Consider the following 13,474-nt stretch of genomic DNA (forward strand, 5'->3'; position numbering starts at 1 on the left):
TGGGGACCAGTTCTTCAGAGTTCCAAAAAGACCTACAGTATATTTACACCATCATTTAGTGCAAATCTTAACTACAGCTGATTGATTTGCAACAAATAATGGTGTATAGGTCTTTCTATTCACTGTGTGATTGTTTGGCTGTTTTTGTTTTGGAACTCCAAAGAACAGGTCCCCATTGACTTCAGTTGTTTTGGAGAAGGCTGGTGGTGAGGCTGAACTACTCCTTTAAGAAATAACTGACACATTTAGTAGTATGACTGTGCAGAACTGAGATGGTAATTATGCGTGAGTGACTTATTGTCCAACCATTGTTCTTCCATTACAGATATATTTGTTTGCTGATGCCTCATGGTGACGTTGGTCTTTTATTGAAAATCTGATATGGCCCAGTCAGTGTCATCCATCTGTGATATGATGGATATGATGCAGTTTGGTTGATTATCATATTTATTGTAGAATTGATCAGTATTACACTGGTTGTCTTCAGAACATATTCAAGCTCAAGTATACATGAAATTATTATTATTATTTTCCTGGGTTTTAATAGAGAGTTTTAGTGTCCCATGATCTAAATCCAGTTTCAGGCTTTTGCTCTCTCACAAGAATACAATTCTGGGCATTTGGCATGAAAACGGTCAAATGTAATGATATTGAATATCACACAAAGTATTGGCTTTTGGCAGCGTCAGTCAAAAAAATAGTATTGATCTTTCAAAAACCAATTTTGGGCGAACCCTTTCTCCCAGTTTCAATGTTACTCTTTACTAAACTGGCTTTTATATTGCTGTATTTAAACAGTAAAAACTGGATACCAATTGCCTTAGTAATGAAAACGTTTAAGGAGTTTAAGTGACATTTTATTTGGCAACATTTCCAGTGTTCAGTAGCACACCTGGTGTGACTCACCAGCTGAGTATTCTCTGACCTCACCTAACCCCTTATCTATTCACCACTTGCATTCAGGTTTTTTTTTCCCCCACTCTTTCTATCAGACATTATAAACAGGTGGAATTACTTGCTGAAAATAGCAGCTATCATTATTTGATACACGTAGGGAGTATCGAATGGCATGTTTTTGTTTTTTTTATTCTGCTCCACTATTTGCTTTACCTTTGGAATCTGTCTTGTTTTGTGCTTCTAAATTAGGTCACAGAAAAAAAAAATGTCCCCAGGCTGCGGAGTCACCATTTCCTAACAGGGAGCGAACAAGTCATGTTTTCAGAAACTGATAGGTGGTGATAGAGCTTGTTTTAGCACACTGTTTCTAGAACACAACTGGTGGTGAGGCTGCAGTAGATGTACTTTAAATTCAGTTAAAAACAAAGTGAAACTATAATTTGTTAACAAGAAACACTGAATTAAGCTACTTCATACTGAATAAAGGAACCCCTAATAATGCATCACTAACAGGTAATAGGAAAGTCAGCTGAATAACTGCAAAATACACACTATACAGTACTGTAATCACTCAAAAAATATTTGTTAAAATACCTCAAACATAGATTTTAGGAAACAATACAACAAAATATTTCACAATGACTCCATTGTATTATAGCAAATGAGAATTTTTGTATTTTTTATTTTTGGTTTGTTTATAGATATGTCTTCCAAATACATTTTTGTCAGTTTTGACTTGATCTTTACAAGATCACATCTGGACCCACTCAGACCAAAGTATGGAAAGTGCCATACCTTATCACAGTGATTCTCAACCTTTTTCATATCAAGGAAGCTAATTTAGTCCACATTAGAGCCACGGACCCCCATTTGATGAGATTTTGTCTCTCAGACCAAATCTGAGATTATTTTTATTGTCAGATATGCTTTTGTCCAGAATCCAATGACTATCTGTATTGTAGGTAGAGAGATAACAGTGAAACTATGATCAAAATAGTCATTCTTCTACATTCTCTAATTGTGTTAACTTCTTGTAAATGAAATAATGCTTAAGTTTAATAATTCATCAATTTGCTGGGGACCCCCTGGAACCCCCTCAAGGACCCCTGGTGGTCCCCGGACCCCACGTTGAGAACCACTGGTGTACACGATAACAAGTAGAACACGAGACAATGAAAAAAGAATGAACAACATGTACGATATGATAATACACCAACAATGTGGCATAGATGCACTAGGAGATATGTAAACGATGAAAAGACAAGATATATTAAATGTATCACACTTTAGAAGCATGTGAGGAAGAAGTCTCCTAGCTGGAGAACTCCTTGACACTTTAATCTGTGAATGTCACACTGAAGTGCAGCCTGCAGCTTTTAACACATCAGTAATGGATGAAACGCCATCTTTGTGGACTCATACACTGTCTGAACTTTAACATACAACTGAGCATTGTATTTCAGAAGTGCTATCACTATCAGTTGAAAACCAGAAAATACAGCCTGATTCTAATATATTCTTTGACACTCAGCCAGCCTTTCCATCTTTTCCAAATGATTCTCCATGGAAGTGACCTAGACAAACGCTTGTCTGGCTTCTGTTTCTGCCTATGGGAGAAAGTACTTAATGTTCACTAATAGAATTATTTTTATTGTTAGATATGATTTTGTCCAGAATCCAATGACTATCTGTATTGTAGGTAGAGAGATAACAGTGAAACTACGATCAAAATAGTCACATTCTCTAATTGTGATAACTTCTTGTAAATGAAATAATGCTTAAGTTTAATAATTCATCAATTTGCTTGGAACCCCCTCAAGGACCCCTGGTGGTCCCCTGGACCCCACGTTGAGAACCAATGCCTTATCATACCCAGCTCACACCCACAGGCCCATAAGTTTCTGTTATATTCTTTTTTTGGAAAGGATGTACTAGTCAATTGTCTTTGTTCACGTTGCCTGGTGAAAGTATGTCAGTGGGTTATATTGACACCAGTGCGGAGCTCGGGAGGGAGGAGTCGGTGAAGTGGGTCACATGGTTGCACACTGCTCGCCACTCGAAACACAGGCATTGCAAAACCAGTCTTCTACAGCGGCAGAGTTGCGCCACTTTCTCACCTTTTTCCTCCACTACCTTTCAATGGAATACGCGTTATTTCTACGTCTAGCTCGGCTGCACTGAAAGCAGGCGTCTCGCTGTTCTACCGGGGGAAGCGACCACCATTTTCGAGAACGAAAAACGGTCTGCTGGGTTAGGTTTGATACGAGTAGGCTATGTTTAAATAATTTCAAGTGAACGGGCATCTTTGCTAATCCGCCTGTCACCGACATTCGAGCACAGCTTGTACGTTAACGAAGTGATATTCGCTTTAGGTTGTAGCCTAGCCTCCAGTTCCTCAATCAGCGACTTCTCAGTTGCTGAACACAAAAACAGAAAAACGGCTTCGGCACTGAGGTAGCGAAGGAGGAGGAAAACCCCTAAAGTCACAAGAATGGAGTCTACAAAAGCTGGTAAGAGTGCTTTAACGCTGATTTAATTTACATATAGCTTGCTGCAATGTATTACTGTAGGCTTAATGAAGTCAAATCCTGCCGTTTGGGTTCAATGCAATTCAACGTTTTGTGAAAAGATGTGAAACTAGCATGACTTGTCATTCAGACGGCATGTTGAATGATTTAGTTATGAAGACGTATTTGGTTTATATTCTGAATTGTCTGGTTATCCTAACGAAGCACTTTTAAATGTTAAAGGTTTAAATGTACCGAGTGTTCTTTAAACTAGGTTAGGAGTGCCACTTGGGGTGTTGTTATTACCGAACCAGTTGGCTCCGGCAGCACTGCAGTCGACTCTTCTCACATGGACCGGCCAGCCTAGCCATGTGCACCTGTGTTTACGCTGCCCTTGCGTCGCCGCTGATTGGCCGAGAGGCGCCGTGACGTTGGCGTTGCATAATTTGTCCTCGCGAGCTAGTGTGGGGTCTCACCGCGGATACACGTGAGGCGTCTCACAGCAGCGCTTGGTGACCCACTTTTCCCGGGGAAAAAACATGCCTGCTCCACGTGGGGGCGTGTTAAAAAAAAAACAACGAAAGTTATGGTGCGTTCAGGTCCCATGGCAAAGCAAGTGCATACGTCATTCTTACTTGAAAGGAGGATACTGTACGTGTACATAAGCTTTTAGCTGATAAATACTAGAACATACCATTCACTACAGCTTTCAAAAATAAATAAATACTAAATATTGTGAACTGGAGGTTTAATCATTTCCCACACTTCCTGAATTCTGACGCTATTAATAAGGAAAATGTAGGGGATGATTCATTTCCAATGAACGATTTCGCATTAGTCGTTATTTGACCACAGCTATTAAAATGTTGTGGCAGTACACAACTTGTTTCATGGCTTGAAACACGACACGTGCAAATTGTTGCTTTTGACTATGGAGTTGTACCGACGGTTTTCTCATGGGACGTGAATGCAGCACTTTTGCCGTAGCCTATTTTCCAGCCACGTCAATTGCGGTAAAATGAGTCAGAACAAGACCGGACGTTTGGCGTTTCTGCCCTAAAAATAAAGGCTAACTTTGTCACCTTTGGACAAAAATATAAACGAGTGTTTGGGTGTGCAATCAACAATCGTGTCAAAATACTGAGCATATTCGTTAGATTATAAAATTACAGCAGAGCTTGATAGCATTACACCGTGACTTGGTTTATGGTATTTCAGTAAGGGTTTTATTTTGAAAAAATTGTCCGGAAAGTCTGTGTTTTTATTTTGGCTGACTTGACGCTGGTTTGCTTTTAATGTTCTTTGATTGGCACACCAGTGTGTTATCTAACGCATGGAAATATTTGAAATATGCATAATGAATCTTATCTGAGTAACTCCCATTAGGTCAGGGAGCACTGGGCTGGGCAGCTTTGTGAGGCTGTTAAGATATCAAGTTGCTTGACATTAATGTCTTTTATGCCTCCTTATTCTTACATAACTGCAGTGCCATTGCTTTCTGATAAGATATCAAGTCGGTACTATGTACCTTTTTTAATTGGGTCACACAACAGATAATGATGCCTATTTGATATTGCAGTTGTAGCTATCTCATTGAAAAATAAAGGTACAATTTCAAACATTATTTTCCATGCAGTAATCAGCATTGTTTCTTTTCATGACATGATAGATTGAAAAAAAAAATGTTAAACACCATAAAACCATTGAAACAATTTGTAATGCAGTGTCTGCTGAGTTTGAGATGAAACGTCTATTGGTTATATTAGTCGGTACATACTGTATGTTGTTAGGCCAAATAAAAATGCCCTATTTACACTTATGGAGCCTGTGAATGGCTGCAAGGAAAGGGCCAGGCTACTTACTACACACACCCTTGTGAAGCTGGCATTATGTAATGGCTGTTATCTAACCATTGAGAAGGGGAGAGGAAGAAATCAGGTCAGCCTATAGGGGAAAAAAACGGCTCAGCGGCAGCAGCCTGTCTGCTCGGCTTTTCCTGGCTGAGGAGAGCCGCTGTGGCAGGAAACTGTGGCTTTCATATTATATTACGACCTGCCCTCTTTATGTCAGCCGCCCAGCGTGCTGCTTCCACAGCAGAGCCGAACATCAAGCGCTCAGTAATTGGTGACAATGATAATCATACTTTGTCGATGTAGGGAAATTGTCTTTCTCACTTGTTTGGAATAAATAGCAGAAGAACTAGGTAATTAGCATGAGCAGTGATAGCCACCATGGCTGAACAGACAAAGAAAAGAGAAACTCAAACTGCATCAACAGAAAATCCAAGGAAAAATACCTCACAGTTCTATTTGATTGACAGGTGAAGCGTAGTGCAGAAACACCACAGCACAAAAATGGAGACCAAAAAAAAACCCTAAAAAAAACAAGGATCTTGAGGATTACCACTTAAAGTAATAATGGTTATATATATGCAATATTATGCACAATTAATCCTCATTTTCTCGCTCTTCCCCACTCGCGCACCAGGGGGCGTAATAGCCTACATCAGCTCGTCCAGCTCGTCCTCCAGCCCGGAGTCCTGCCACAGCGACTCCTCCAACGGCAGCTACCAGTCGTCCTCCCCGCCCCACGGCTCCTCGCCGAGCCGCCGCCAAACGGGCCCGCCGGCCAACCCGTCGCTCGCCGCCGCCGGCCAGAGCCTCCCGGGACCTCAGAAGGGCGGACGCGCCTCCTCCACCGCCAAATGTGGCATCACAAGTAAGACTCCCTTAACGCGTTTTTAAGATGAGATGAAGCTGCTTTTCTGAACATAAAATAGATTTTTGTGTCCACTGGTGGTTGTTATTATAGCAGGGTGTGAATTTACAGCTTACATAAGTGTACATAAGTGTCCTGCTTTCTTTGGTCTCACTGGACTGATTTCCTTCTTTGCTTTTTTTTTTTTTGTATTAATATCAATTTCAGAGATCAACGGCCTGGTGCTGCTGTGCAAAGTGTGCGGCGACGTGGCCTCCGGTTTCCACTACGGCGTCCACGCCTGCGAGGGCTGCAAGGTGAGGCAGGCGAGGCCGGGGGAGCGGGGGGGCTGGGAGGGGTGGCAGTGCAGAGCGCCGAGACACCGGGGGCGGCAGGCGAACTGGGTCACCGCCGGCGCAACCATCTGCGAGCTGAGCCTCTCTGAAAAGTAGTTCACCCGCCCCATATTTATACCAGCTGCCCCCCATACTTCACGTTGCTGCGTGGCCTACTTAACCGTGGGGAGCAGTGTTCAGTGACAAACAAACCACAGCACCCCTAAGAGCACGCACACACACACACACACACACACACACACACGGCAGGGTTAGACCGATATATTAGTTTGCCGATATCGCGAAATCGGATATAGGCCAGTCGATGATGTAGCCTCCTCCTTTTTTTTTACTCAACCTGCTGCCCACCCACCTGAATGAATTCCATTATCCTGGGTTTCAATGGAGAGTTTTAGTGTCCCATGATGGTCTAAATGCTGCTTCCAACTACTTGGAATTTTTTGGGACAGAATATCAGAATATCAGTATCAGCCAAAACCTCTACTCACACACGCAGTTCCCCCCCTCCCCCCTCTCCCTCCTCTCCCTCTCTGCAGTGTGTGTGTGACCTCCATCTTTACAGAACGCTGTTTGTCTTTGCCAACACAACAGGGCTTCTTCAGGAGGAGCATCCAGCAGAACATCCAGTACAAGAAGTGCCTTAAGAACGAGAGCTGCCCCATCATGCGGATCAACAGGAACCGCTGCCAGCAGTGCCGCTTCAAGAAGTGTCTGATGGTGGGGATGTCCCGAGACTGTGAGTTCCTACTGCGCTTTTTACATATGACCTGCACTGCTCATTAGACTACTTCAAGTGAATTGATATTTAATGTTCTTGCTCCATAAAAACGTGTATTTCCATTAGGAACAGATTATAAGCCCATTAGAAGAAGAAGTAAACCTCAGAAAATGACATTCAATTTAATATCATGTCATTAGCAATACAGTTGACCTTTAAAGGATTCATTGGCCTCAAATATTTTGCACACTGTGTTTATTATATCATGCTCTGATTATAATAATTATCATGCACTCACAATGCACTTATGATGGCTTATAATGTCTTATATAATCAAAACAAAAGCAACAGCTTATTTTTTGTATTGCCAACTCCTGACATTGAAATAGTAATTTGTTACACTACTCATTACGGACTAACGTGTTACCACCCAACACTGTCTGTAAAATAATCAGCCTCTCCTCACCTTCAGCTGTGCGTTTCGGCCGCATCCCCAAGCGGGAGAAGCAGCGCATGCTGCTGGAGATGCAGAGCGCCATGAACAACATGATGAACAGCAGCCAGCTGCACAGCCAGCTCCACAGCAGCCAGACGCTGCCCATCGCCAAACCGCTGTCGCCCCGCCCCGCGGAGCCCGCCTCGGAGGACGCCGGCCCCGCCCCCTCCCGCTCGCCCCGCTCTAGCCGATCGGACTCCGGCTCCGACCCCGAACCCGCGGCGGCCATGGACACCGGCCCCGGCTCGGCCTCGGACAGCGGGGAGGAGGAGGTGATCGGCTCGGTCACCAGGGCCCACCAGGAGACCTTCATGTACAACCAGGAGCAAAGCGGCCTGTCCGCCGAGGCCCCGAGCCCCCAGGGGGCCCCGGGCCTCCAGGACCGCGGCTCTGCCAAAACCACCGCCAACGGTAGGATAGAGGAGAGGCAGGACGCCTGGAACCACCAGAACAACCTCGTCACCATGGCGGCCCAGGACCCTCCCTCCAGCCTGGGCCCTCAAGGCCCCGACGCCCCCCGTCAGGAGGACAACGCCCCCAGCCACTGTCCCTACCGAATGTCCAACAACGCCGCCCCCGGCCACTGTCCGGCCTACGCACACGGCTCCTTGAAAGCCCAGTACACCGAGGCTCCATCCAACGGAGGCTACACTGGGCCGCTGTGGAGAGGAGGCAATAGGATGCATCTGGTGAGTCTTCAGCAGCAGTTCTGTAGAGGTGGACAACATTGACTGTCCGATTGTAATAAAAGGCCGATATTGGCAAACAGATGTAACAGCCTAACCCCAAATCAAAGCATGTACAGTCTGCTGAATATTTCCTCAGAATAGACACGGTATTATATTCAAGTGTCCTGCCCTCCACAGGTGTGTCCGATGAACACGTCCCCTCACGTGGACCCTCACAAGTCTGGCCACGGCGTCTGGGAGGAGTTCTCCCACAGCTTCACCCCCGCCGTCAGGGAGGTGGTGGAGTTTGCCAAGAAGATCCCCGGCTTCAGAGACCTCTCTCAGCACGACCAGGTCAGCCTGCTGAAGGCTGGCACCTTTGAGGTACGCTACTATTTTCTACCCCGGTGCTTTCCAACCATGTGCCACAGACGACCAAGAGTCTGCACATTTTCATTCAGACTAAAGATGAAAGATCAAACACTACACCAGGTGATTTCACCGATTAGTTCCCCCTCTTTGGTTAAAGATGTGTTAATCGGTGAAATCAGCTGCTGTCGTCTTTGGTTGGAATGAAAACCTGTAGAATCTTGGTGCTCCCTGTCTGACTCGACTTGAATGCTAACACTTAGCCTACACTATGTTGAGTGATATTAGGCTCCATGCTAACACTTAGCCTACCCTATGTTGAGTGATAGTAGGCTCCATGCTAACACTTTAGCCTACGCTATGTTGAGTGATAGTAGGCTCCATGCTAACACTTTAGCCTACGCTATGTTGAGTGATAGCAGGCTCCATGCTAACACTTTAGCCTACGCTATGTTGAGTGATAGCAGGCTCCATGCTAACACTTTAGCCTACGCTATGTTGAGTGATAGCAGGCTCCATGCTAACACTTTAGCCTACGCTATGTTGAGTGATAGCAGGCTCCATGCTAACACTTTAGCCTACGCTATGTTGAGTGATAGCAGGCTCCATGCTAACACTTTAGCCTACGCTATGTTGAGTGATAGCAGGCTCCATGCTAACACTTTAGCCTACGCTATGTTGAGTGATAGCAGGCTCCATGCTAACACTTTAGCCTACACTATGTTGAGTGATAGCAGGCTCCATGCTAACACTTTAGCCTACGCTATGTTTAGTGACAGCAGGCTCCATGCTAACACTTTAGCCTACGCTATGTTGAGTGATAGTAGCAACTAGCATTAAATAGCATGAAAAAATAATAACTTGTAGTAGCTAAAGCTAAATGGTAATCTTAAGCCCTGCAGTTTTGTGTAGAATGGTAAAAATAACACTGTATTAAACTACCTGGGACTACTTTCCATCTTTCCATAGGAAGTAAAGGTGGTGGGTGATAGCAGACTGTCTACAGCTTAAAATCACTGCACAGGGGATGAATACACAGTTGCTCACCTGAAATAGCTCAAGAAATAAACCCCCAGTTTTCATGGAAAGCTGATGAAGTAATGGCTAAAGAGTTGCACCCAGACTGACAGAGCGGTGCTGGTGTTTGGCAGGTGCTGGTGGTCCGCTTCGCCTCGCTGTTTGACATGAAGGATCGCACCGTGACCTTCCTGGGCGGGAAGAAGTACAGCGTGGACACCCTGAGGGCCATGGGCGCCGGGGACCTCCTCAACTCCATGTTCGACTTCAGCGAGAAGCTCACCAACCTCGGCCTCAGCGAGGAGGAGATGAGCCTCTTCACCGCCGTGGTGCTGGTCTCTGCAGGTGTGTTCTCATTCATTTCCTCATGAAATTCTTCGACCATTCAACCATTTTCATACCAAAAAAATTCCAGGTATTCAGTATTTCCTCCAGAATTGTAGTCTTGTCAGGGTGGAAAAGCCTCTGAAACGGCATTTAGACCATAGGACCATAGACTCCTGGCCTAACCGTAACCCCTCCTGCTTGCCGCTCCTCCAGATCGCTCCGGGATCGAGAACGTGAACTCGGTGGAGGCCCTGCAGGAGACGCTGATCCGCGCGCTGCGGAGCCTCATCACCAAGAACCACCCCAACGAGTCGGCCATCTTCACCAAGCTGCTGCTCAAGCTGCCGGACCTGCGCTCCCTCAACAACATGCACTCCGAGCAGCTGCTGGCCTTCAAGGTCCACTCCTGAAGTGTGTCCTCCCCGCCCCCCCCACCCCCCCGGAGGCGGACCACCAGCTTCCCCAGGAGGTTTTGGGCTTTCCTCCGCTCACAACATTGAACTAATGCTCAGACATGTCATATGAAAAAGGGGGAAGACGACCATAAAATGTTATTGTACTGTAGGGCTGAAATGCCTCTGTTGTGGTAATGCATACATACAGACACACTGATTGATGTATATGTTTCTCGTGTTTGTGTGTAGCATATGTTTGCAACTGTACAAATGTTAGAAGCACCTTTTTGTATAGTGTAGACTCGTATTTTTGCATCGATAGTGCAATATGTGACCGCTTTTGACTTGAGCTGTATAGATTTTCTTCACTTTGCGTATATATATTTTTTAGGTTGATTTTAGATAGGTGCTGCGCTTAGGAGATAAGGGGAAGTTGTAAACGTAAAACCCCCTGACCATGAATGATTAAAGAGGGGAGTCGCGTCTCCTCTCTAAAAACCACAAAAAAAGCAGTCGACAATGAGAGGAATGTGGAAGTGAAGCCGCCGAGAGTCCCGGCTCTCCGGTTTGTACTTCGGTCACCGGAGAAATCACCAAGAATGTTCGCTAAGAGGATCGCCCAGATCCTCGTCGAGTAAAATTTGAAAAGCAAAAGGAAGGCAATCTCTTATTTCAATCGTTTTCTCGCAGCTGTGTACGTGCTACGCTATTCGTCTGTCAGTTGCGGGTCTGTTTTTTTTTTAGTTTTTTTTTTAAATGTGTCTTTCGGGCATTGTGACGAATCAAGAGGTTTATCGACGTCACCCTGTCCTTTGCGATACCTGTTAATAATAATGATTCGTACCTCCGGATCAAAGGAATCGGGGGGGGGGGGGGGGGGGGACGCTGAACCAATGAAAAGGAATCTCTGGACTTGTGTCATCTTCACGGAGATGCATTTTTTCCCCCTCCCCCCAATGTTTTCCCTTTTTTTCCTGAAAGACTTGCAGATAATGTTATTCCTCGACTGTCAGTTTCCGCTGTCTTACTTGACCCAGACTTGACTTTCTTACCCACTCGAGCAGCTGCTTCACACACCCAATGCTGCTGTCAGGTACTGGAGGGCAGAGAGACGCCGCCGAGACGTCGGATCAGATGTTGCCGTCTTGCAGTCACCAGCAACTCTCAACCACTCGCTCGAATAGACATTTCTGCTTTACTTAAACTGTATAGACTATAGATGAGTGTACCTAATTGAATAGATAGCACTATCCGTATACAGTATGACTGTATTATCACAAAAGTGATTGTAATTTAAAGAATACGTGGAGGTGAGGTAATGGCTGAGTTGCTGGTGTTAGATATTGCAATGCCATCATTTGTTGCATTTTGTCAGTTTTTTCTTCAGAACGTCTGGACTTTGATATGGATAACCAGAGCTTCTGTCCTTGTGTTAACATTGCAGAGATGTGGTGCTGTTCTCCTCTGTGAAAGGACTGCAGTATGCATAGATTTATATATATACATACTATAATACATACATAACTGTATAGATGAATATATCTATATAAATAAATTTTATAAATGCAGTTTATGCTTCGGAGTGGTTACTGAATCCTCATTGCACCGTCATTTCATTTCATGACTCACTCAGCCCCCGTAAATATATACTGAACAAAAATATAAACGCAACACTTTTGTTTTTGCTCCCATTTTTCATGAGTTGAAATAAAAGACCTAAGACTTTTTCTATGCACAAAAAAGGCTTATTTCTCAAATTTTGTATATATATATTATAGTATATATATATTATTTCCATTATCCAAGCTATAGCAAATATCCATGGACCATACTGTACATGACATGACTACTAGTTTTTATGGTTCACCTCTGAGTGCACTTCCAGTTCACATCCACACATTTTGCTAACAGACACTGGTACAGAAATGAGTTTGAATCGGCTTAGTTAGCCTGCCTAGCACATACAGCAGGTAGACAAATTAACATGAAAAAAGACACACTTTGAAGTAACTAAATTAGAATTACAAAGGCAGCTACACAGGCAAGTCACATTAAGATGAATGGCAATTAGCAGTGTGTCATCTTTAAAAGAGCTCTGCCAGTCATATGTGGGGTTTCAAATGTGTTCAAAATGTGGATGGACACACTCTGCAGAAAGGACAGAGAAAGAATCACCTGCTTCCCATCAAGCAGGATGCACTCCTGGAATAGAACACCTATTATGTTAAGAAAGTATATTCTCTTGATACTCAATTTATGTAATAATAGGTATTCAAGGGTTAAACTAGAGTGATACCTAAGTATACTGTATGCACAATATCTTAACAGAAAGCTGGGACTGCATTATGCTATAATGAGTGTACTGAAGATAAAGAAGACAAAAACATCACCACTACTTTGACTGTTTTCTCACAGAACAAAATATTGAATTTGCTAGCACACATTTTACCTTCTCAGTGAGCTTTTCAACTTTGTCTGCACTGAGAAGAAAGTTGTTTGTCTTCCAGCTTTTGATATCTACATTTCAGGCTTACATTTTTTTTTCAGCTGTGCCACATCACCAGGGTTTATTGCTATGTTAAAGCGTGTATAATCTGCATAAGAGTGAAAGAGAACAACATGAACATGAAAATTAGAGAGGACCTAGAATTGAACCTTGTGGGACGCCAAAATAAAGCTTTTGGGATCTGTTATCTATAACTGGGATCTATTAGGAAGTGAAAGCATTTAAGAGCAGTTATGTGGAGGCCAGTGAGACTTTCTAAATGTTCCAGAGAGGAACGAGAACTGACACAGAGCCTTGATCAGTGGCTAGCAGCAGCACATTCATTACTTTGACAGCTCTTTCATTACTGCGCTGTGGTCTGAAGCCACGTTGGAAGATGTCAGATATCGTTTGAAACGAGGTCAGTCGAGCTGCGAGCTGCTGTGCCACAGTGTTTTCCAGCATTTCCAGATCATAAATTGGTCTGTCGTTTTTTCCCGTCTTCGGGGTTGAGGGTCGGACTTCTTTAATGGTGGTTTACT

The 13,474-nt window shown here is 44.1% G+C and overlaps 1 protein-coding gene across 1 annotated transcript; it reads left to right on the forward strand.

The window, feature by feature from the left end:
- The first annotated feature begins 2,994 nt into the window (after window positions 1-2,994).
- On the forward strand, window positions 2,995-12,015 carry nr1d2b (nuclear receptor subfamily 1, group D, member 2b). The gene is made up of 8 exons (XM_071513112.1): window positions 2,995-3,407; window positions 5,892-6,122; window positions 6,330-6,418; window positions 7,049-7,193; window positions 7,648-8,360; window positions 8,538-8,723; window positions 9,860-10,070; window positions 10,266-12,015. Exons 1-8 carry the CDS (start codon window positions 3,389-3,391, stop codon window positions 10,460-10,462), a joined length of 1,791 nt encoding a protein of 596 aa, XP_071369213.1. The 5' UTR covers window positions 2,995-3,388; the 3' UTR covers window positions 10,463-12,015.
- The last annotated feature ends 1,459 nt before the right edge of the window (window positions 12,016-13,474 follow it).

This window comes from Centroberyx affinis, unplaced genomic scaffold (genome assembly GCF_046629955.1).
Source record: "Centroberyx affinis isolate AG114_WGS23_722 - 3 ecotype Tasmania unplaced genomic scaffold, CSIRO-AGI_Caff_v1 ptg006781l_1, whole genome shotgun sequence".
Classification (NCBI taxonomy): Eukaryota; Metazoa; Chordata; class Actinopteri; order Beryciformes; family Berycidae; genus Centroberyx; species Centroberyx affinis.